Raw genomic sequence first — 25,443 nt, forward strand, 5'->3', positions numbered from 1 at the left:
TGGCCTGATAGCCAAGGAAAGTCACTCCGATTCTCACGTGATCAGAAGGACCTCACGTGGAAATGGGCGATTCCAAGATGTTTCAACAATCGAGCAAATCGTCTTCGTTGCAAACGTACAATCGTGGTATGAATCGAGACGTTTTTCAATTGTTGAGAATTGATTGATTTTAATGTTATATTATTTATACTAATTGAGATAATTACTGGGTAAACGGACTAAAAGCTACGGAAAATATCGTTTCTGTGTTTAATTAATATTCGTAATATTAAAAGACGTCATTTATAGTATGTTCCAATTTATGAAAGGAAAAATAAAAAAAATCATAGAAGACTGTACTTATATCTCCAATAATTACTATAATGGGTCCCACTAATTTTTTACCAACGAACAAGAGTAGGCTTTTGTGTTTCATCTTAATTATTTTATTTACTAATTGCAATTATTTTGGGTCACAAGTCACTACGAGAATTTGGCCGACTATTGGTTAATACGTTACTTTAACTTTAGCAGGACTTTCGCCAGCTAAAACCAACTAAAACTGACCTCACTCGGTTTGCACGCCAGTGTGCTACTCGCGGATTTGAGACATAGCCCACTTATCCAGACGTGTTGTTTTTGGCCAAAAAGTCGCGCAGAAGCAACGATGTGTGAGCAGGGGCGTTATCGTAATGCATGAGCCAATGATTGTTTTTCCACAAATCCGTGCGTTTCTCGTGGGTTGCTTTGCGCAAATTGCGCATAACTTGCAGGTAATATTCCTTATTGACCGTTTTACCCTGTGGCAAGAACTCATGATGCACAACGCCCCTGCAATCGAAGAAAACGGTAAGCAAAACTTTTACATTCGACCGAACTTCGCGCTTTTTTCGGTCTTGGTTCGTGCTGCTGCTCCATTGAGGTGATTGAGCTTTGGTTTCCACGTCATAACCATAAACCCACGATTCGGTACCAGTTATGACTCTCTGGAGCAAATTTGGGTCGTCGCGGACAGAGTCCAACATCTCATTAGCAATGTTCATGCGATGCTACTTTTGGTCGAAATTAACCAGTTTTGGTACGAATTTCGGGGCGACCGGTCTCATGCCAAAATCATTGAAAAAAATCGAATGGCACGAGCTAATCGATATTTCTAGGTCCTCAGCAACTTCTCTAACGGTGATTCGACGATTGGCCAATACCATTTTCTTCACTTCATCAATTTTTTCGTCTGTTGCTGAAGGGCTCGGGCGTCCAGCACGCTTTTCGCCGTTCACAGCTTCTCGGCCTTCTGAGAACATTTGGTACCACCGATAAACGTTGCTTTGGTCCAAAGTAGCTTCTCCGTATGACACAGTCAACATTCGGAATGCATCCGCGCACTTAATTTCGTTTTTCACACAAAATTTGATACAGATTCTTTGATCCATCTTTTTGAATAGGTAAAAATCGAAGACGAGCCGAAACACGTGCAAGCAAAGCAGCTATCAACAATTAACTGAACATTCAAAATGGCCGAACTCGTCGGTATGCGTGAGAGACATGAGTACCAAAAAAAAATCGAGATTCAAATATACGTAACCTGCGAAAATTCAAAATTCGCGATACTTTTGGAACACACCTTGTACATATAACTCTTGAGAGAATGTCGCTCTGTATAATGATGTCAGTTTCCATTCAACGGTAAATTTAAAAGAAAAAAAATTATACGCCTACCTCAATAAAAAATATACATAGAAAAATTTGTCAAACTGGATATGAAGCCTAAGTTGATTGAAAACTGGTGCTTGATGGACAAGTGGCGCTATAGTAGATAGAGATACGCTATCTCTTCACCTTAGAAAATTTCGTCAGAGATTGAAAAGTAAATCATAGAATTGGAGTGAATTTTCAAATATCATCAGTAGATTCGAGGAAATATTTTCCTTGTACTCGTGTTAATTGATATGTACCCTTTCTTATTTAGAAGCGAAAGCAAAGTAACTAATACCTCAATTCATCGTTACTTTTGCTACAACACATCCGTTCTAAATACCGTGTTTCTAACATCGACTTAAAGCCGATATTTTTAAATTGCAAAAGCGGGGAAGCGCCCTTTGAACACGTTATCTTTCTTTTCTGCAAAACTGTTTGTGAAAAGGTGCGAGATCAACATGACTCACTATCACTTGATAACTGTTTACACTGGCTGGTGACGCTTATGAATTGTCATAGTTTAATAGAAGATATGGTAGCAGATATGCTTTAAGACACAATGTCACATTTATCAATTTCCGTTTGTATTCGTGAAATCCACTGATCATTATTAATGGCCTTATCTATACTTTAATACATAAATAAAATATGGGCAGGAAAAATCATTAGCAGTTATCTATCAGTCGACGTTTGTCGTCAGATATGTCAAAAATGGCAAGGGGGGTCCTAGGTTTCGAAACCCCCAACAATTGTATGCCCATAAAGGATGTCACCTTTCATCATGGAAACCACTGAAAAAAAAATAAAAAAACAGTATAAGAAATAATGGAGAAAATTTAAATTGAGCAACCATACATACAATACATGGTGTTGGAAAGCAACTTGAAATTAATGGCTGTATTAAAAAACCACTCAGATTTACGATTTCTGAAACACAAGGTGTTGAAACCCATCATCGAATAGGCATTCTATATACCACCCTTATATCCGTTTATTCGCAGTGTAAAGGATAGATTTTTAATACAAAAAAATACTCCTTGGCTGTCGAATTCTTTCCGAGAATACCTCGAGTTTTGATTTCCATATAGTGCCATACCCAATTTAGAAAAAGTTTATATTGATTTAAAGCTCTGCTGTAAAATAATTGCAATATGAAGTCCGAGGCAAGACTAAAAACTGTTTTCAAAGTCATTGAACTACACAGATACGCTGCCGAATATATATAATTTATTAACAAATCTAGCATCTGTTCCCATAACAACTAGCAGGAATGAAAGAAAAAGTGTGGGAGAATGGAAATTAATTGGAAGATGGAATTTCATTAATTCCTGTTATTGAAACTGATTGTTCCACGATGCCTTTAAAGTCCAGACCGCAACAAACGATAGCATATCCATATTTTTATTATTTGTTTAGTGTATTTTGAATCTTCATTATTTTTGTAACAAATTCTCTAACAATATCTCCATATGAAAAATGCCTAACATATTGTTTCATATCGAGAAAATGAAGAACACCACGGGGTTCAAAGGAATTTTTTAACATCATTTTACCATCGAGAGAAAAGGATTTATTAGCAATTACTTTTCTTAGAATATAATTATTGGCAACTACAATTTTTTTACTCCTCTAAAAAGAATTTCGACACCTAAATGGAAAATGGAAAATATTTGGCCTTAGTCATCGTTAATCTCTCAAGTAAACAGTCTCAACTGCAGTCCAAACTGAATGATTTGCGCGACCAAAATAAATATTTAGAAAACGAAATCAATTAATAAATTCAGCGTAATAATATAGCCATTTCTCGCCATCAGATTGAAGAAGTTAAAGAGTTCACGTATCTTGGTAGCCAAATTACCGCAAACGGTGTCGCTTTCGCTGATATAACAGCAAGATTAAAGAAACAAAAACAGCTTTTGCGATGCCCAAAAAGTGTGATAGTGCAAGCAGTTTACGGAGAAAATGAAAATACGCATTTTTAATTCTAACATCAAATCGGTTTTATTTTTTGTTTGTGAATCCTGGCCAACATCATCAGCCCAGGAAATACCAACGATGGCTTTAGAGTGGAACCCACAATGGTATACACGCTGAGGTAGACCAAGAGGGTAAAAATAAGTGGAAATTACTAAATTTGACACTATGCGCCACTTAATCAGCGCTTAAGCAAACTATAACTGTATATATACCTATATATATAAATTGGCGCGTACACCCTTTTTGGGTATTTGGCCGAGCTCCTCCTCCTATTTGTGGTGTGTGTCTTGATGTTGTTCCACAAATGGAGGGACCTTATGAGAAGCTTTTTCATGGCAGAAATACACTCGGAGGTTTCGCCATTGCCTGTCGAGGAGCGACGGCTATTAGAAAAATGTTTTTCTTAATTTTGGTGTTTCACCGAGATTCGAACCAAACTATAATAATAATAATAATAATTATAATATGGGAGCGGCTGAATACGGGAGGGCCTCTTTTTAATTGCATCTTGAGAGACTTAAATTCCTATGATGGAAATAATTTTAGAATAATTTGTTCAAAACAAGCGACAATTCGAAATAAAATTATCATTTGTTTTATGTGCTCTTTTTGATTTATTGTGACTATTGTGATCATTAAAAATGTCGTTTGTTTTATTATTACTTTATTTTTTTTAGAACATGGAGAGGTTTTATACAAAACCCCAAGAAAAAAATTCTGGTTGTGCCCCTGCTTATATGTATTAATCACGGCATCCTTTATCTTGTTAACTCGAACTACATTTTATTGTCAGTTTATTGATACCGTTTAATTGGAAGATAATGTTGTATTACAAGTGGAGATATTATAACAAATTTATTAGAATCAATCAAAAGCAAAGACAAAGCTTATAAAGTTTAATAACGGCGAACTCAAAGTATGAACGACGTGGATGAAATAGATTATATATATAATACATAGGTTTTTTCAGTAAGAGCGCTTCAACTTTTGAACTTTTTTGAATAAAACACAAACGGTTTGACTTTTTTAACTAATTTTTTTTTATTATCGAGTTTGAACATATACATTTAAGTATGAAATTCGATTTCTTTTGCATGACCACCGCGTGCACTTTTTACGAAGTCCAATCGTTGAACCCAATTTTCGACCACTCTTTTGCATAAATCGGCCGAAATTCCAGCAATTTCGCGTTCAATATTGGCTCTGAGCTCACAAATCGTCGCCGGCTTGTTACTGTAGACCAATGACTTCACATAACCCCAAAACGGGACGGCTTGTTAAATGCTTTTAAAGTAGCAGCAACAGAACGATTATTTTCATAAAAAATTTGCACGATTTGCAATCGGTGCTCAAATGTGTAGCGTTCCATGATGAAATGTATACTAATGAAGTTTACAAATGACAAGCGAAAAATGAAAAATATTGTGTCGTTCGCCCTCCCTATCGGAAAAAAGTTGAAGCGCACATATTGAAATATATATATATAATTGGCGCGTACACCCTTTTTAGGTGTTTGGTGCGTGTCTTGATGTTGTTCCACAAATGTAGGGACCTACAGTTTCAAGCCGACTCCGAACGGCAGATATTTATGAGGAGCTTTTGTCATGGCAGAAATACACTCGGAGATTTACCAGGCAATGGTAGGGGCGACCGCTATTAGAAAAATGTTTTTCTTAATTAATAATGAAAAAGATTAACGCACTTATAATTCCTGGATATGGAAAGTGGATTTCTTTAAATATTTTTAGTATTAAATTTTTAAAATTTTGAATCAAATGGTAGATGGATTTACGAAAGTGGAGGCCTCTAGAATACTAAAATATTCTTAATAATAGTAATACTTAAAAATCGATTTAAGTACATAGATGGGGAAACAGGTGCTAAAGACTTTCAACAATTCTGCAACATTTAAATAAAAGAAACAATCATTTCTAAAGTACTTGTCAGGAAAGACCAAATTAAAGTTAGTTTTCATGGTTTTCATTCTTTTAATAATCTCTATGGAATCTAATTCTCGAAGCAAATCACTTCCTATGATGAGAAAACATAGCCATTGCTGGGACACAATGGCCCTTACGGACGAATAAACGTATTTTTCTTTCCTGCTGAGATCATTGTTGTTTCCAGTCTTCATCCTACTTATCGGTTGCTTGGTGTGGACCGAGCTCCTGGTCCAACTTGTGGTGTGAGTCTTTGTGTTGTTCCACAAATCGACAAATCTACAGTTTTATGCATCTTTAGAGCGACAGATGAACTTTTTTATGAGAAAACTTTTCATGGCAGAAATACTCTCGGAGGTTTACCATTGCCTGCTGAGGGCGATCGCTATCAGAAAAAACCTTTTCCATTTTTGGTGGTTCATGCCCACTGTACGGTACCCTGTCGCCTGTTAGCAACAGTGCAGTTCCCAACACACATTGTACAGTCTGGCTAATAGAAGTTTGATCGCCATAATTTAGAAGTTAATCGATTCTAACAAACTGCATTATATTGGCGTATAATATGTATTATACGCAATATATATGTATAAGTACTGTATAGTTACCACCATTTCCTATTAGTAACTTCATATCTTCAAGTCATCAGCTCCAAATCAGTCAAACTTGGCTTGATAATTCTCTGACCTCCTTTATTTGTTTTCCTTTGAATGGTCAAATCTGTTTTCGGAGAAGCAACCCTAAACATAAACCTTAATGGAGTGCTTAACAGTTCATTGAAGTTGTTAATTATCAGCAAAACACCAGGACTGGCGTATGCAACTATTCGTCCAAAAAAAAGTTTCACCCATGAATATTACGTTTGTTCAATTCCCTTCTGAATTTGCCTTAGTCCATGCAAGTCCTTTTTCAATGTGTGGTAATGAGAGCAGCGGTTTTTTCAATGAGCTCCGAAATGTCTGGTTTTCTACATGTAAACGTCCTCGAATCTATCAACGATAAGTTCGCCTTTGTCACAAATAAATCAATGATCTTCTGATTATGCTTTATATATGTTTTTTTGGCTTCATTCGGAGAAGTCGTTCATTATTTTGGTCTACACAGCTACCTGAGATAATAATTTATCTCCAGGCTGTGAGCTAAGTATCTTTTTTTTGTCATTACATACTTTGGTATTTGGTTATACTTTCAACACTAGAGCGAAATTCATAATTTTGTATGCAAAAGGAATTTAATAAAAGAAGTTGAAGACACATGGGATAGTGTCTGAAAAGAATTAAGAGAATTAAAATTAAGCCCAAATTTTTTTTTAATATTTTACTACCTTTTTATCTTTTTTTAATTGGTTACAATTCTTTTTTATATTAAATAAGTATTATTTGTATAATTTTAGTTTAAGATAAGGATAGATTATTTTAAAGCTATTCGAATACCACAAGTATTTTGGTCTTATTACTATATTTAAGATTTTTTCAGACTGCTGGTTTTAAGACTAGCAGCAACAAGTAAAAAAAAAGTTATGTTTTTCGTGAAGCTTATATAATATAAAGAGAATTCACCCCATGAAATAATGTTTTTATTTTTTTCACTAAAATGTAAACATAAAAACTAAAACTTTAAATTTTAGTATATTTTGGTATACTTTTTTATATCTGTAGCCACAGGGAATTTTTCTTAGTTATGTTAGTTGAATAACCTAAAATAAGGATGATACTCAAGGGTGTACAAAATTAATTTGTTTTTTAACTTTAAATTTCCTTAAACAAATTTAATTTTTGTTTAGTCACTTTTTATTTATTTTTTATAAAATTTAAATTTCTATTAAAACTTTATTTTTCATACAATTATTTATTTTGAAACATTTTATCTGTAGAATAATTTATCTCATTACAGATTATCTTAAAATTTAAATAAAGCTAATAAAATAAAAATAACAGTTGTCAATAGTTTGTAATTTGAGATGAGCGTAGCTCCGCTGGTATTATTATTTCCCGAATCGGTTGTATCATTACCAGAACTGGAGCCATTATCTGAGCCACCACTTTCAGTACCGGAGCCTCCATTACCCGAACTTGAACCACCATCACCAGTACCAGAACCCGTGCCATTATTTGATCCACTATTATTTCCGCCTCCACCTCCTGAATTTGAACCACCATCGCCAGTACCTGATCCACCACCGTTTCCCCCTCCACCTCCTGAACTTGAACCACCATCGCCAGTACCTGACCCGCCCCCATTTCCGCCTCCGCCTCCAGAACTTGAACCTCCGTCGCCAGTACCAGTTCCATTATCTAAAACCCCACAACTGAAATTAGAATCACCATCACTTGTATCTGCATTAGCTCCATTACCTGAACCACCGCTCTCAGAACCTGAGCCGGTGCCATCTGTTGAAATTTTGGGATCTCGATTGCAGCCGCTAATGTCCAATGGTGAGCACAGCACACAATCGTTACTATTCAAACATTCTTTTTGTTCTACTAAATTTGTTGCACAACCACGTATCGCACGCTTTCCCTCCACCTTCGTATAGCAATAAGAATTCATAGATCTCCCGATAGGACATTTTGCAGGTTGCAGATTTCCGCTTGCACACTCGCCATCCTACAATCCATATTTATAAGTGCATACTATCATATTGGAAATATTTTCAGGTTTTTTCCACTTACCGCATTCGAGTCACATTGTATACACTCGAACGCCTCACCACTCACTTCATTACACAAATCTTCACGGCACCGATAACAAGCTGCATTCGCCGTTTGCAATTTCTCACCTTCCATAGCGACTTCGTTGTCTTCATTTGTATTAGTTGGCGTTTCGCATTTATTGCGTAACTCCACCGCTAATTGGCCCAAACAGCCTTGTGCCAAAACGGTAGCTGTTGGTAGAAATAAATTATGTAGAGTTTACATATTAATTGTCTAATGTGATCAGAGTTTGTCTTACATCCTTGAAAAATAGTCGTACAGCTGTCAAGTGCATCCACACAATCCTCAGTGGCTGTGTAGCTGGTGCGCTGACAATTAATTCCTGTGCATTTGTGGCATTTCGTGGCTGCCTCTGTACAACCAATTAGCACTTGCAATAGCAGCAAGGCTACTAAAGTTTGTGTCGCCATCTTACGTACCCATTTACTGCCCACGAACATTTTCCTTAGTTTCTACTTGCACCGCCACATCAATGAAATAACCTGATAAGCTTCTTTGCAACTTGTATTTATAGATGATTCTGTTGTTGCAATGGCAGTACATGCAATATTTGTAATTTCCTCGACTACTCACATATACTCGTATCACTTAAACCTTAAATAATATCATAGCTGAAGTGTTTACATTCGAATCGATATGGAATACATAGTACTTACGAGTTATTGTGAAGAGCTCTTAAATTGATTTGTAGGAACTATTTGCTGGTGGTTTTCATTCAACAACATGTGAATATGTACTACATATGTGCTTTTTATCACGAAATAAACAACTGATTCTGTAAATTTATATCTTTACATATACGAATTTGTGCATTGCTTCGCGCGACGTAAACGAGAAGTGATAATCATTCAGACTTATATTTAGGGAGTCAGGAGAAATTGCAGAACGATGGTATAGGAGAGGTAAGAAAGTGGTAAAGATAGTTTGGCTGAACAGCACTGAAAAATGTTTTCACTTAAGGTTTTTGAGGCATCAAACGTTTTTAATACATTCTATACCAATTCTACAAGCTGTAGGTAACCGAACTTAAGGATCTCGGAATTATATTCTACACTAAATTTTCTTGAAATAGTTATATTAATAGTATTCTTACACAATCGTATTCAGTTCGGAGCTACATTCATCCTTCGGAGTTTCATTCATCGTAATTTATACAAATTAAATAATCCATATGCCTACACACTATTATGCTCTTGTTTGTTCTCACTTGGAGTACGGAGTTATTACTTGGAGACCATAAGACAACTTTCGATAAGGAGAATCAAATGCGTTCAAAAATTAATTCTTAAACACGCTTCTTTTGATTTGAGGTTCCTGTTCTATCCTATGATTCTCGGCTTATGCTAATTAAAGTGGTCACTTTATAAAATAATAAAACTGTCCTTTCACTTCCATCCTTTTCAATGTTAACAATGGCACCATTGATTTCCCAGTTTTACTTGAGCGGATATGTTTTAATCTTCCACAAAGAAGTTTTCGCAGTGTTTTCCTTTTTTATAGCGAAAACTTTAAGACTTATTATGCGAGTAAAGCATCTTTTCCTCGCGCACTTCTTGAATTTAATGTTTTCTTGGTTCTAATTAGATCCTTTTTTATTTTGTCATATTATTTGCTAATATTTTAACTCTCTAATTTTGCTTGTTTGTTGAAAAGGTTTTTTTTTTAAAGCGGTCGTCTTAAAACTGTAGGTGCCCCAATTGTGGAATAAAATCAAGACGCACACAAGATAAAGGGTGCAACCGCCAATTATAAATAAATATTTGGCTTGTTTGTTACATGAATTTTGGTATAGTGTGTAAGTATGTATCTTTAATTAATACTGTACTATTGTATGTAATAATAGAAGGAGTATTTTTCTAATAGCGGTCGCTCTTCAGCAGGCAAAGTATTTCCGCCATGTAAAAGCTCCTCATTAAAAAATATCTGTCGTGCGGAGTCGGATTAAAAATGTAGGAGGAAGAGCTCGGCCAAACACCCAAATCGGGTGTAAGCGCCAATTATATAAATATATTACATATAATAGGTCTATTTATAAGTTCGTGCGGTTTTACAACAGATGGCGTAACTTGATTATTATTCCATCGATCCACATTTCCAAACATTCATTGGAGAGCTACTGTCGTAAGGCACAAACGTCAGTATAAGTTTTTTATTTGAAGCGTAAACAACAATATTTTTACCACACTTGAAAATGTCGAATTTCGTGCCAAATAATGTGTTTTTGCGGGGAATTCTTCTTCATTATTTTAATATGAAGAAAAAAGCAGCCGAAAGTCATCGTATCTTGGTGGAAGTTTATGGTGAGCATGCTCTATCTGAGCGAACGTGCCAGAAGTGGTTTGCACGCTTTAAAAGTGGTGATTTTGGCTTGGAAGACGAAGAACGCGAGGGTGCGCCGCCAAAGTTCATGGATACCGAATTGGAGGAATTGCTCGATCAAGATCCGGCTCAAACGCAAGAAGAGGTTGCAAAAACTTTGGGAGTTGATCAATCAACCATTTCCAAACGTTTAAAAGCCATGGGAATGATCCGAAAGGTAGGCCATTGGGTGCCGTATGAATTGAAGCCAAGAGACGTTGAACGCCGTTTTATGGCATGCGAACAACTGCTTCAACGGCACAAAAGAAAGGGTTTTTTGCATCGAATTGTGACTGGCGATGAAAAGTGGGTCCATTACGACAATCCAAAACGTCGGGCAACGTATGGATACCCTGGCCATGCTTCAACATCGACGTCGGCGCAGAATATTCATGGCCTGAAGGTTATGCTGTGTATCTGGTGGGACCAGCTGGGTGTTGTGTATTATGAGCTACTGAAACCGAATGAAACGATTACGGGGGATGTCTACCGACGACAATTGATGCGTTTGAGCCGAGCACTGCGAGAAAAACGGCCGCAATACGCCGATAGACACGACAAAGTTATTTTGCAACATGACAATGCTCGGCCACATGTTGCACAAGTGGTCAAAACATACTTAGAAACGCTCAAATGGGATGTCCTACCCCACCCGCCGTATAGTCCAGACCTTGCGCCATCCGATTACTATCTCTTCCGATCGATGCAACATGGCCTGGCTGACCAGCACTTCCGTAATTACGATGAAGTCAAAAAATGGATCGATTCGTGGATTGCGGCAAAACCGACCGAATTTTTCACAAAGGGAATCCGTGAATTGCCAGAAAGATGGGAAAAAGTAGTAGTAAGCGATGGACAATATTTTGAATATTAAATTTGTAACCATTTTACGTCAATAAAGTTTCAAATTTCGAAAAAAACCGCACGAACTTATTCATAGTCCTATTACATATATATATATATATATATATATACACACAATATATATACATTGTATGTATTTTAAATTAATTAATAAATAAAATAAAAATTTAAAGCTTTTAAAGTTCTCTCATTTGAACTCCGAAATGTGAAATTATTCTTCCATTTTCGAGGTTCAAATACAATTTGTTGAGAGATTCTCTTTTTCTAATTTACATTGATCATTATAACCTTGGAATAAAGAAGCTAGTTTCTCAGATAATTATCTTCAGTTGATCGCTAAAGAGGTATTACATCTGATTTACAATCGCTCATTTTCGAAACACTCCTTCTATCTCAACAGCTGTTGTGTCCTTTTCAATATTGTTTGGTTCAGAAACACAGCCTAGAGAGAATATCGAAGCGCTCTAGTCTCACCAGAACTACTAAATTCTTTTTAGTGAATTTCAATATTTTTAGGTTACAATTAGAATTGAGCCGTTGCCACAAACTTATATTCCATTACAGGTATTCTATCTATTAGTTATTACTAAGGAAATTTGTAAGGTCTCATGGCGATTTGAAATTGCGGTCACTTGCTTCCAGGCGAAGTTTTACCTAGTAAGAGCATTATGTACACTCGTACTTTCATTACGCTGCAACGCCTAGTAAGAAAATCGGTGACTACACTAACGTCGTGCCTAGTAAGGTTAAGTAACATTTTGAATCTTTTTTTTGATATTTTAGACATTAAGGATATGAGTTGTTTGTTACCCTCCGAAAACAATATAAAATGTTTAAGGAGGTAAAAGTGTGAACTAAGAAGCAAATGAACTAGCGGTTTTAGTGACATTGCAAGTTCTTCTGCAGTCAGACGAACAAAAAAGTTACAAAAGATATTCAACGTGCCCCCCTTCCATTTCCGAGCAGACACGACTTCTATGACTGGATAATATTTGAACTTTTTCTAAAAACCCTTCAGTCACTTGGATTTATTGGCGTTTTTGATTCATTCGTAGCTGCAGCGCTTTAAGCCTACTCATAGGCTTACGGTAGACACATTTTTTTCAAATATCCCCAAAAAAGGAAATCTAGGAGGAGGGTATCGTACAGATCCGCCACTTCTTATCCATCTACGTGGAAGGGTTTGTTGTAAATGCTCCCTAACGGCAATCAGAAAATGAAATGGCACCACATTTGTTGCTGTTCATTCAAAGGGATGCCATCCAAAATATGTTTTTGAAGAATGTTTAGGAAAACAGCACCTGTTCTTTTTCTCCCTTTTACTCCATGCTAGTACCTCATTAAATATTTTATACTCCTTTTTTAACACTTTTTATAAGACCGAGCTCATTCGCCGTAGCAACCTCAGCCATTTTTGCTGTTGAATTATTAGTTTCAAAATCTTTTGTACAAATGCAATCCATTTATTTAATACTAATATATTATTATATTTTCATTACAAGACGAACATTTTAAACGTGTTAAACATTTACTTTTCCATCCATGTTAACCTCGAATCTTTCTAAAGCCGCATAGCACGGGAGCCGGGCGCAAAGTCCACACCATTGCAGCTTTTGAGGTCGCCAGCTAGACATAGCATACAGTTGGCGTTTGAATAACAGCTCTGCTGGTCAGCTACAGTTGTAGAGCATCCACGTGTAGTGACACCACCATCATATTTCACATAGCAATAGGAATTCGGCGCCGTCGGCGAGGGACAACGCGTAGGCATGATGCCGCTGGCATTGCTGGCACAACTGGCTTCCTAAAAAACAAACACCATGAAATTTACTTTATATTTAAATATTATAAATACGATTTTTTTGCAATAAACACATACTTTGCTAGAGTCACACTGCAAGCACAAATAATTCGGTTGGCCTAGATTGTTACAACGATCTGCATTGCATTTATGACATTCAACAGTGTTGGCATCACAGCGCTGCCGCAACTCAGTGGGCACCTCCAGCGAGCAACCCTTTTGCACAACGCTAACTGAAAAGTGGAAAAGGGAACAAAATTCTTGCTTAAATATTTAGACTGCTGTAACTAATTCTGCTGCAAGATGCTTTTTACAAATTCGGCTTATATTAATTTATTTAACTCTTACATTTTTCAAACACGGTCACACAATAATCCAAAGCATCCTGACACTTTTGTTCTTTAACGAGTGACGTTCTCTGGCAATTGATGCCATCACAGGTATAGCATGTCCTTACCGCCCCAGTGGCAGTGCTATTGCCGATAAATAGCGCCAGCGCTAGAAGTATTGTAACAGCGAGTTGTTCTATGCTGCGACCCATTTTGTTTGGATTTCCCATTCAGTTACTCATTGCTAGTTCCTTTTATAGATTTTATCAGTATCGCAGTCGACTTAAGTGCTTCCTTGTTGAAATTTCCCAATACTATGCTGGAATATTCTCAAGTGTTATATTTCATTTATCAGCTAGCTCTTGAGTGCAAATGATTTTATATTGCTTATTTAGAGTAAATAAATATATTAAAAATGATTACTTTAATTTATTTCTCCACTAGTCTTATATGGGTCCAGTTATATATGCATTGTAAACACCCTCTGTACCGAAAAAATTGAACTTTTTACAAATTGGAAAGAGACAGTGAATATACAGGTACGAGTATTACGACACACATTTATGAATCCGAGCAACTGCACTGGCAATAGGGCTCTACACAGCAGCTAAATTGATTTTATCCAGACTACTTGTTATATCTATTGCTGCACAACTACCCTTGAGTAAATTTGATTAGCTTATTTCCCACGACCAAAATGCAACTCTATGCATAAGGTTGGTTACAACTTATTTCCCTTTCGTTGCGTAATAGTTGTTTTATATAATATTTAAATTGTCCGCGGATTAAACAAAGAAAAGTTAAAAGAAAAAAGCACTCAAAAGTGGTCACCTGAAGACGAGAGCATCATTTTGAAATGCATAATATAGAAAAGAAACGGGCACTCCGTTTTCTATTGTTTGCTTACCAAATGCAGCTCTTTCTTTAGCTCTTGTGTACAGGAACCGTTCAGCCAATGTACCGCTATAAAATTTACCTAGAGTAGTTTCCCTGTTCCTAAATTCCAAAAAATATATTCGTCCTATCGAATGCGGCTTGAATGGCTTCAATAAAGCCAAAAGCAGTCTCGGGAGTATATAATAGTCGTATGGTACTAAATCTAGGGAATGCGACAAATAGTGTAACGAAGTAATTTGCTTCTTTGTGGAAAACTCACTCACAACCATGAATCAATGAGTTCGATTCCTTTCTTGGTCGTTTGTTGACTGACTGAATGTCACACAAATCTGAAATTGAGCATACAAAAACTGAAAAATCGATCAAAACGTAATACTTAGGTTTCTGAAAAATCCTTAATTATTTTTAAATGACTCTCATAGACGATTTTTTTTCTGGGGGCAATGGGCTTATCTATCCGATTGGAATCACTTGTGACACTCGTAAATTTCCAATCATCTAAACTAGGTAATGTATCGAGTTCAAAAGTTTACCAAGAGATAGCGTTACAATTTTTTTACATTCAAGCAAAAAGTTATTTTTTTTTAATAGGGTGTGCACTTTTTGCAGGCCCTAACCTTGCAGACCTCATTGGCACATTTAGTATTTTACTTACCCTTGGTTTTTGTTATTAGTGGTATTACGTTAACTGATAAAAAAATTCCGTTCTTAAAGCCTATTAGTCAGTAATTGCACAGTGCGAACTTGCAAAAATACAACCCCTTTTGGGAAGCCAGAAGATGATTTGATAGCATAGTATATAAACATACAGTCAGTCAAAACAGTTTTGGCATAGTGATTTTATTTTAAAATGTTCACAAAAATGTTGGAAAATGGAACACTTTGTATAAAAACATCGTTTTATGGTATTTATTTCAATCGGAGTTTAAAACTTTGTCCAAAATTAAAAAAGGTATAGCTCATTTACTTCAAGTGAAATAAAATTCAAATTTGAAATTGCTGAAAATCCCAAATGATTTTTTATAATTTTTCTGCTAACGGTTTCTGTATTTTCTGCCCATCAAGCTTTATATGTAAGAATATGATTATTATTTATACAGAGTTAACAAAAAAATTGCTGTGAAAAACATTGGGAATATTGCCAAAACTTTTTTGACTCACTGTACCTATATTAAAGTTATCATACGTGTATTAGGGCAGTTAACACTTATATAAGTGCAACAAAGCTTCTCAGTTATAATTTAAAAATGATTTGAAACTATTCCGTTGGCATTTAATTTTGAATAACCCTTTTGAAAGTTGTTTTTGTTTATAATTTTACAAATCTATTTTGTCTCCTTAAAATAAAAACCCCCCTATGCCAAAGTGTTGAACCCTGCTTTTAATTGGCTTTCAGCTCTTTCAGCAATTTACGTAGAATTTCTTGTATAAACTCAAAACGATGCTCCCAGAGTACACCACTCTTAGTTTATTGCGTACTGACTCCAAGCTAAAACCAAAAATATTCAAAGAAGAAATAATTGATGAAGAAAATGGAAGCGAAAAGGAAAATTTTGAAGAAAATTATTATGTTGAGGAGGTAGGTTGGCGACCTTAGCTAAATTAATTGCTCCACAAGAAGCAGATGTTATTTTTGGAGCAACTGCAACCTTTGTATACTGTGATGCAATATTAACTTGGACGAAATTAATATAAAGAATAATTCATATATTTTTAAGGAGCAAATGAATCCTTCTGGGAGATAAATTTCCAGCTGGGTGATGAACATATTTATAAAAATAATTCCACAATGAGTGGGAAGCTCTTATATAAATGATGTAATCTATTTGCTAGCTTTTTTTTAATCACTGAGATGTAGTAGTGGTAGCAGTAATATATATAATATATATAATTATATATTTCAGAAATTAAAAAAAATTTTACAATTCAATTTGTTTATAATATAAATATAATATATACATGCTTATAAGACATGATAATTTGTCGTCTGTCGTTTTCCTTATATAAATTTAAATAAAATAACCAATTAGTTAAACTCCCCTATCAAATAATTTTTATAGCGTAAAGCTGAATACAAAAAACCAAAAATTTTCCTCCAATTTTCATCATTTTCTCCATTTAATGCGCTTATAATTTCTTTTCCTGTTAATTCTGATTTTTCTAAATAAATATTTCCAAACTCAGCGAGTACAGGACATCTTCTAATAAAATGTTTCACATTTTCTGCTTCATTTAGGTTTCAGAGGCTGCACATTTTTGACACGTTTCCGAATTTATTGCAATTTAACGTAAGAGACTACATCGTGCTTGGGAAATCATTGAGATATCTGCAGTCCGCATTCCTTCTTTTATGTAGGTTGAGCCCTTTGTTTGGTCTAAGTATTTGTATATGCAAGTGCCTTTTCGCTATGTTTTCACTGAGATGTAGAAAGGATAAATTAATAAATTAAAGTATTTTAGCTTAACTCACATTTTTTCCATCGGCAAAGAAGCAGTGCTGCCAAAATGAATTACGACTATGTCGTGTAAACGGGTGATTCGCCTTTCGTAGTTGAGAGAGCAAACAAAATGATTGAGGCACTGCGGAAACGCTGTACAAGGTTGAAGTGCATGCCTCTCTGAGAAAAGTCGTAAGGTAGTTCATAAGAAGACGAGAATAACGTAAGAAGGCGTCGATGATAGAAATTCAATATACTAAGTTTTTTTATGGATGAATGAATACAGAACATCGTCGCAATCATTTGTGCGCCTGTGAATAGTTCTCGCCAAATCTGTTGAATATGCTGTAAAAGTGGCAATTCTTAATTTAGTGTATGCAATTTTGCATACCGACTGGGGACTTGTGCACCGCTGGTGTGGTGATCTCAATTGAAGGACTAGAATATGCTGAAAGGATCGCATCTAGATTGAGTTCTGAATGGTCTCCCTATTCGGCAATGAAGATTCTCAAGCTTTCCAAGCTTTTATTAAGTTCGTATGGCTAATTAGTACACGAATTACACTTTTCCAATGTTTACTATTTGTCTGATCTTCAGCGAGTCAATAGCCCACCCTAATATATGAGTATACATATTTGGACATTTTTATGTCAATACGTTCATTCCAAAGTAGGTGGTCATGTAAAAATGATGCTTTCTTTATAGGAACCAATTTAGAGTTAACACATATATTTATATTTATTACACTTGTATCCATGTCGTTGGTATGGAATGACTAATAAGATAAATTAAAAAAAAAACTCTCATATCGAAGCGTATCACAAACTGTTTGGCTAAGGTAATGGTTAATCATCCTCCTCAAAACAATTTTTACAATCTCAGCTAATACAATATCTTTAAAAATACGTATATTTAACATAGGAAGAACAACAGAACAACTTAAGAGTTTCTCTGATCACAATGAAATGCATAGATAGTGTATATGAATCTCTAATTAGCAAATGTAGAAAACCTGGAAGTTTTTAAATTGTTCTCTCAAGTTGATTTCCTCAATTTCTAGTATGGGAAATTTTTTCACAAATCAGATAAGGAACGATAAGTACCGTACGAAAAATCCCAATAAAATGTGACCAACAGTCAGTTTAATCACAAATAAAATTTTAACTATTGTTTTGCTTCGAGTTGGAAAATAAACTACTTAACCTAATCATTTTCTAAAAATCTTAACACACATTTGGTTAAGATTTGTTGGCGGTTTATATACGAACACCCCTGATCGCGATGAGATTTTAGTGAGTTCTTGCGAGTAAACCTGGGAAGGTTGATGAGTTTGGTGGAGTGGTGGTTAAAATATTCCGAAAAATCATATTTATTGTCCGATTTGTTCATACTCAGAACACGTCTTAACTACCTCAAAGTAAATGGTTTTGCAAATCAAGGGTTCGCTAGATGATGCTATAATAGAAATGTGACCGATTGAAGAAGAAACCCTGACGTGACACTTTGCTTTGATCGTTTTTTCACCACTGTTAATCTTATTAACAACATACAATATCCAGCTTTAGGAACATCCATGTCCAACCGGAAGAATGTTCCGCAAATACCAGAAAAATTGCAGCGAGGCGAAGCTATTTTCAAAGTTAATTCGGCGGGTACGAAGTGAAACTAAAACCCTTTAATTAATTTTTTAAGTAACTTTCTTGATAGCAGGTACCATAGCGGTAAAGTGGCAGGACGTCAAAGAGGTAATGCTGCTCAGTAACTACCACACTCTGAAATGAGCACTGTTAGACGCAAAATGAAAGAGGAACTGAGGCAGAGTTTCCATGCCCTGACATCGTAAAGACGTACCGCGCAATAATGGGCGGTGTGGACTTGGCAGATCAAATGTCGGGATTGTATGATATAAACAGAAAATCAAATAAATGGTGGAAAAAAGTATTTTATCGTGGCATGATGATGGCTGCTGTAAACACTTGGGTTATATATTCGGAGCTGAATAGGAAGAAACCTGCCTTCTTACCAGTGCTGGTCGAGATTGCTGAGTCGCTAATTGAAAAAGGAAAGGAATCTACCGTGTATAAACGATCTCGTCGGTCTGGAAGATCATCGAATAGGTATAGATCAATGACAAATGTGGGAGATCATTTACTCATATAGCAGTCTAAAAGACGTTGGTGCGTAGCATGCGCCAATCGAAAAGTCGAGAAAAGAACAAAAATTATTTGCCGGGCTTGTAATTTGCCATTCTGTATACAATGTTTCGCTTCATCACATTCATAAAATAAATAAAAGTACAAATCATATGTTATTACCAAAAAAATGTTTCTACTTTCTAGGTGTAGTTTGTACCCTGTTGGGACAAATATATCCCATTTTTAAATACTGTTGGGACACATATGTCCCACCTCAAAATACCGTTATCTACATAAGTTACAAGCTTCATCTGGTTTCTATGCCCATAAAGTACCAATGGATATCCAAAAATTCAAAAATAAAGTTTGAGCAAATCCCCTGCAAAAGTCGGAGCGAAAGGGTTAAGGCAAATTGCATATTTCCAGATGGCTATTGGGTTTCCTTTCTTTAAAAGCACATATCGTGAGCCACACGCCTCACTGATTAAAGTCACATATTTTATGATCATAAACAAATGTGGAAGATAAAATTGAAAATCCTTTCAATCTTTATTAGATCGAGATAATAGACGATTTCGCAAGAAAAGGGTCGGAGAATTACTTCATGGAACGGGTACAAGTTCTTTTGAAACTATGAACTAGACTTGGAAAAATATTGTTAGAGGATTCGGTTGGCGGGAAGCTCTCTAATTGAAAGTGCCATTAACAAAAGCAAATTTGCGGCAATACCAGGAGGGCACTGACCTGTCGGTTATACTATCGGAACCTGAGTCCCTTCTTGTTAGCAAAAGTAATTGGAGCCGCCAAGAGATTGGTTTATCGAAAAACAACTGAACATTTTCTTTCATAAGTAATTATATTTGAACTTTGTGGCGGTTATATTCTGATAAGAAAAACACTTCCCATAAAATTCAATTGCCGTCCAGAAGGATTGTTAAAATGTATGGTTCCGTTGTTTATTTTTTAATACAATAAGGCACATGCTCCACAATTGGGAGTAGAATTAAAAAACTGTAAATTCACTTACTCTTATCAAAGTTAGATAATAAGTACCCTTTGGCTTAAATATTGAATATCTAAATTGCTTACAATTGATAAGTTTTGTCAGTTTGTTTCTTATTCAATTTAGTAATTTTTAGTTCATATTTTATTTTAACAAATGCTCCACGCTTTTTTGGTGGATGAAAACATCCAATGCAGTCGGCAAAATAAATTGTCAAAAAGCAACACGAGTTTTGAGCTACTTCAAAATTACACTTTGTTATTCCAGAATTCAATGGGTTATTAAACTGTTAAAATTTCTCTACAAATTCTGATTAAAAGGTTTAAAAGTTTGAAAAAATCGCCTGGTCGGGCGTAAAAGAAGTTGTTGAGCCTGTTTTTAAGGACCTCTTTGTTATCGAAGGTAACGCTCTACATATGATTTGACAGGGAGGGGAAATATTGGTAATCGGTCGGTGCAAGGTCCGGAGAATACGTCGGCTGCTGAAGAATCTCCCATTCGAGCTCTTGGAGTACGGCTTTGAGGGCTTGTGCAACATGGAGCCTGACGTTGTCGTGAAGGAGTATGATTTGATCATATCAATCACTTATTTTCAGTCGAATAGCCTCATTCACGCGGTGTAGCTGTGTAATGTGACAATGGACGTGGAATTCTTTTCGAGCATTTCCTAGTGCACCATGCCCTCCCAGTCCCACCAAACTCTCGGCTTTGACGTATTTCCTGGAGCCACCCACTCCTTTCTTTGCTTCATATTGATGTATAGGCACCATTTCTCATCTTCCGTGATGGTTCGGTACAAAAATCGCTTCTTATGACCGCGTGTTGTTTGACGGCGGGCGAGATGCCTAAAAGCAATTTGAAGCCGACTTTCTTTGTTTTATTTTTCGTTGAGCTCGTCAGGCGCCCAGGACTTTCGGTAAATCCCATTGAATGAAGGTGATTGAGAATCATTTTATGATCGGAGCTCATTTTTTCCGCCAATTCACGACTGGTTTGGCGACCGTTCTCCTTTAAAAATTATTTGAAACGTTCTTCATCGAATTCAGAAGGCCTTTCGCTGTGGGACGTGCCATCGATGTCAAAGTTATCATTTTTGAACCCTGCAAACCATTTCCGTGCTATAGACTGACCTATGACAACTTCTACAACAAGCAAACAAATCGTGGTAAAATAAAAAAAAATATATAAAAACGCTATGAACTTATTCCCCAACACAATAATTTAACACAGTTTGTTGTGTTCATATTTTGTTTAGCCGAATTTATAGCTCATTTTATAGTAATGTATGAATTGATGTTCGGCCGCCGTAGCCGAATGAGTTGGTGCGCGACTACCATTCGGAATAATTAAGAAAAACATTTTTCTAATAGCGGTCGCCCCTCGACAGGCAATGGCAAAACCTCCGAATGTAGTTCTGCCATGAAAAAGGTCCTCATAAAAATATCTTCCGTTCGGAATCGGCTTGAAACTGTAGGTCCCTCCATTTGTCGAACAACATCAAGACGCACACCACAAATAGGAGGAGGAGCTCGGCTAAATACCCAAAAGGGGTGTACGCGCCAATTATGTATATATAATATATATATATAGCGTTTTTCAATAGGTGCGCTTCAACTTTTTTCCGATAGGGAGAGCGAACGACGCAATATTTTTCATTTTTCGCTTGTCATTTGTAAACTTCATTAGTATACATTTCATCATGGAACGCTACACACTTGAGCAACGATTGCAAATCTAGCAAATTTTTTATGAAAATAATCGTTCTGTTGCTGCTACTTTAAGAGCATTACGGCCATTTTACGGTCCATTTAACAAACCATCCCGTTCGACAATCGACCGTCTAGTGAAAAAATTTGTATCTACGTTTTCGCTACATAATGTTCCGGTGCCAGTGAGAGCAAGAATTGCACAAAGTGTTGAAAATATTGCTGCCGCCAGGGTTTCAGTTCAAGAAGACGCAAATGTGTCGCTCACACGACGTTCTCAACATTTGGGCCTTTCTGTGTCGTCATTGTGGCGAATTTTGCGAAATGATCTTGGCCTACATCCGTACAAGATCAAGCTGACACAAGAACTGAAGCCGTTTGACCATTTGAAGCGACGTCGATTCGTAAATTCGGCTGAAGATCAACTCGAAAATGATCCAGATTTTTTCCAAAAAATCATCTTCAGTGATGAAGCTCACTTTTGGCTCAATGGCTTTGTCAACAAGCAAAATATGCGTTACTGGGCAGAAAGCAATCCACACGTGATTCATGAGGCACCGTTGCATCCCGAAAAAATCACTGTTTGGTGCGGTTTACATGCCGGCGGCGTAATTGGCCCATATTATTTCGTTGACGAGAACGATCGCCACGTTACTGTGAATGGAAATCGATACCGCGACATGATAAACGATTATTTTTGGCCGCAATTGAATGGTATGGACTTAGACGACATGTGGTTTCAACAGGACGGGGCCACAAGCCACACAGCACACGCTACAATTGATTTGTTGAAGAGTAAATTCGATGAGCGCATTATTTCCAGAAATGGACCGGTCGAATGGCCGCCGCGCTCGTGTGATTTGACGCCTCTAGACTATTTTCTTTGGGGTTATGCAAAAGAGTGGTCGAAAATTGGGTTCAACGATTGGACTTCGTAAAACGTGCACGCGGTGGTCATGCAAAAGAAATCGAATTTCATACTTAAATGTATATGTTCAAACTCGATAATAAAAAAAAATTAGTTAAAAAGTCAAACCGTTTGTGTTTTATTCAAAAAAAAAGTTGAAGTGCTCTTACTGAAAAACGCTTTATGTATTGATGTTTCCCTTCAAATAAATGAATCTGCAGTTTTTTCCGCCTCTAAACGTGATATGACTTTTATGATAAGAGTTTTTGAAGGGAAAAATGCACTCAAAGTTTTCCAATGCCTATTAAGAAGTGAAAATTCATTTGATAATTCATTTCCACCATGGGCATAAAATACGGGACTAACCGGTTTCTAGTCATGCTCAAATCATAGTTCATGTTAAAATATGCCGAAAAACGAATTAGTTTCAGGTTTAACCAACTTATAATCTAATCTTCTAAATTCATATACGAACTGCATAGATATTCATGATAAGCAAAATTACTATTTCTTTATACCAACAAGTTCTTACTTGTATTTAAAAGCACTTAGTTGAAGTTTAGTTGTCATAAATTTTCTATGCACTTAAAATGTGTCCACTTTATATGGTTTTTGCGCGCCTAGAAATCTCTTCCTAGTGTAGGTCTTATATGGCTAGTTACTTACATATTTTTGCACGAGGAATTGAGTGATAAGCACAATTCTGCTCTGATGATTTTGACTGGCAACAATTATCATTACTTGGTGATTCGAGCACCTTTTTTTGGGTCTAATAACAGTAGTTTCGTTATATACGAGCTGTTCTAAAAAATTCCAAATTCGAAGATTGTGACGAGATTAGACATATATCGGAGTACTTATAAATACCACTTACACGCGTGTACATATGAATACACAACTTAATTAAAGGAACAAAAAATAGATTAATTCAAGGTTTAAATAAAGTTCATTTAATTTGTGCATGGCAATCAATCATTTGAATGCCATCAGGAGTGATGTTTTCTGTAGTTATAGCTATATCTTGAAACAAATGGCAGGCAAAATTTTTAAATGCTTATTATCTTCCTGAATTATCCCATGTACCAGTATGTTAATTTTTAAAATATCTGAAATATCAAAAACGACCGGCTATGCCACGCTCCGAAACAGCTAGACGCGAATTCGCGAAACCATAAGCTCTGTGATTATCATTTTCAACGAAAAAAAAAAAGTTTTCTTATGAATTTCTTTTTTAGCTGCCATGGAAAGATTCCAAATTATGTTTTCTGTCACATAAGATGAACGCCGAAATTTTCGTAGGAGTAGGTGTAGTATTGAAGGAGTTTTTCCCGCCGACAAATATTCCTATGTTGCGGTGGTACTGATAGTACGAATTTAAATTAATTGGAGAAACTCCAGGTCCTTCCTTTTAAGGAAATTTACAGTCTCTAGACTAGAGTCAGTTAGAATAATATAATTATGTAATAAATATTATTTTATTGGGCTTAACTTATAGATTGAATGGTGCGGCAAATATTAATATTTTTGATCGATTTTTTTTTTTTGCTGATTACGAGTCCGTGGGTAAAAAACTTCCATCAGGTTCAGATTTTGGGAAAATACTTGAAGAGCTTTAGCTTAAATTTCAACAATTTTTCCTTAAAACTCATTTCGTCAGTAGTAGAAACTTTTGTAACCGCAAGTACAAATATTTGAATATCGCTGGTTATAAAATAAGAGAAGGTACTCCATTAAAGTTTGAATTTAAGTATTAAGTATTCAAACTTCGCCAAAATCAGTTTATATAATATATATATATATATATATATATATACTATAGTTTTACGCCCACTCCGAACGGCAGATATTGTTTTTATGAGGAGCTTTTTCATGGCAAAAATACACTCGGAGGTTTGATGATGATTCTTGCACAAAGATTAGAACCTACACACCTCCGAATGGTAGTCACGCACCAACCCATTCGGCTACATTTGCAGTTCAATAAATGAATTCACCTTAAGGTGAAGATGTTGGGAAAGTATTTTGAGAAATTGTTGCTAAAAGTTCAGGCCTCAATTTAAGCCTATCAACTTTTGCTGCTTCATTACATCTTCTCAAACATTGCCAATAACGCGATTTTTTGGCATTTTAATCTGAAGCTGATTGAAACTTTTTATTAACGAATTCGTAAGCAGCACAAAAAAATCGATCAGAAGTAGTTTTAACATTTTCCGCACCAATTTTTTTTTCCATTGCACCTTTTTTATTAATTTTTTCCTACATAGCTATTGCTTTTAAGCTGTTCACAAAATTTATTTTTTTATAATAATAAAACGAGGTAGTTCGTTATTATTGCCGCTGAAATTGTTGGGGAAGAAAACACCTTCGTCACCACCACTGCGCTAGGCGCTTCAGATAATTCACTCTCTATTTTGGGAGAAATATATGGTGAGGTAAAAAGAAAAAAAAGGTTGAAAATACGTTGTTTTTGTACTCCCCTAACAAAACAATTTGACTTCAAATGCAAACATTTCATTTGTATGTATTGTATTAAACTGCATTATCGGGCAAGCATCGAAGTATTTAGGCAATAAAAATCAACGCACACGACTTTTAAAATTTATTTAAAAATTAGACAGTCGCACGAGCTGCATTACGTGTAGTTCAATGCTTTGAAGAGTTACTCTTTAGAAGCTTTCCAGTGCTTACCAATCAAATTGGTTT

At 35.8% G+C, this 25,443-nt stretch overlaps 3 protein-coding genes across 8 annotated transcripts in view; 1 reads left to right on the top strand and 2 right to left on the bottom strand.

Moving 5' to 3' along the window:
* LOC128866255 (uncharacterized) overlaps positions 1 to 25,443 on the top strand; it is a 229,320-nt gene that overhangs the window by 167,442 nt on the left and 36,435 nt on the right. The gene's annotated exons all lie outside the window — the stretch shown is intronic.
* LOC128866258 (protein rtoA-like) lies at positions 7,465 to 8,799 on the bottom strand. The gene is made up of 4 exons (XM_054106845.1): positions 8,541 to 8,799; positions 8,261 to 8,472; positions 7,943 to 8,195; positions 7,465 to 7,882 (listed from the first exon to the last, which is right to left on the bottom strand). Exons 1-4 carry the CDS (start codon positions 8,740 to 8,742, stop codon positions 7,488 to 7,490), a joined length of 1,062 nt encoding a protein of 353 aa, XP_053962820.1. The 5' UTR covers positions 8,743 to 8,799; the 3' UTR covers positions 7,465 to 7,487.
* Positions 12,965 to 13,900, bottom strand: LOC128866260 (uncharacterized). The gene is made up of 3 exons (XM_054106847.1): positions 13,674 to 13,900; positions 13,404 to 13,558; positions 12,965 to 13,328 (listed from the first exon to the last, which is right to left on the bottom strand). The coding sequence occupies exons 1-3, from the start codon at positions 13,882 to 13,884 to the stop codon at positions 13,086 to 13,088; spliced, it is 609 nt and encodes a 202-aa protein (XP_053962822.1). The 5' UTR covers positions 13,885 to 13,900; the 3' UTR covers positions 12,965 to 13,085.

The sequence above is a fragment of the Anastrepha ludens genome, chromosome 6, assembly GCF_028408465.1.
Source record: "Anastrepha ludens isolate Willacy chromosome 6, idAnaLude1.1, whole genome shotgun sequence".
Lineage (NCBI taxonomy): Eukaryota > Metazoa > Arthropoda > Insecta > Diptera > Tephritidae > Anastrepha > Anastrepha ludens.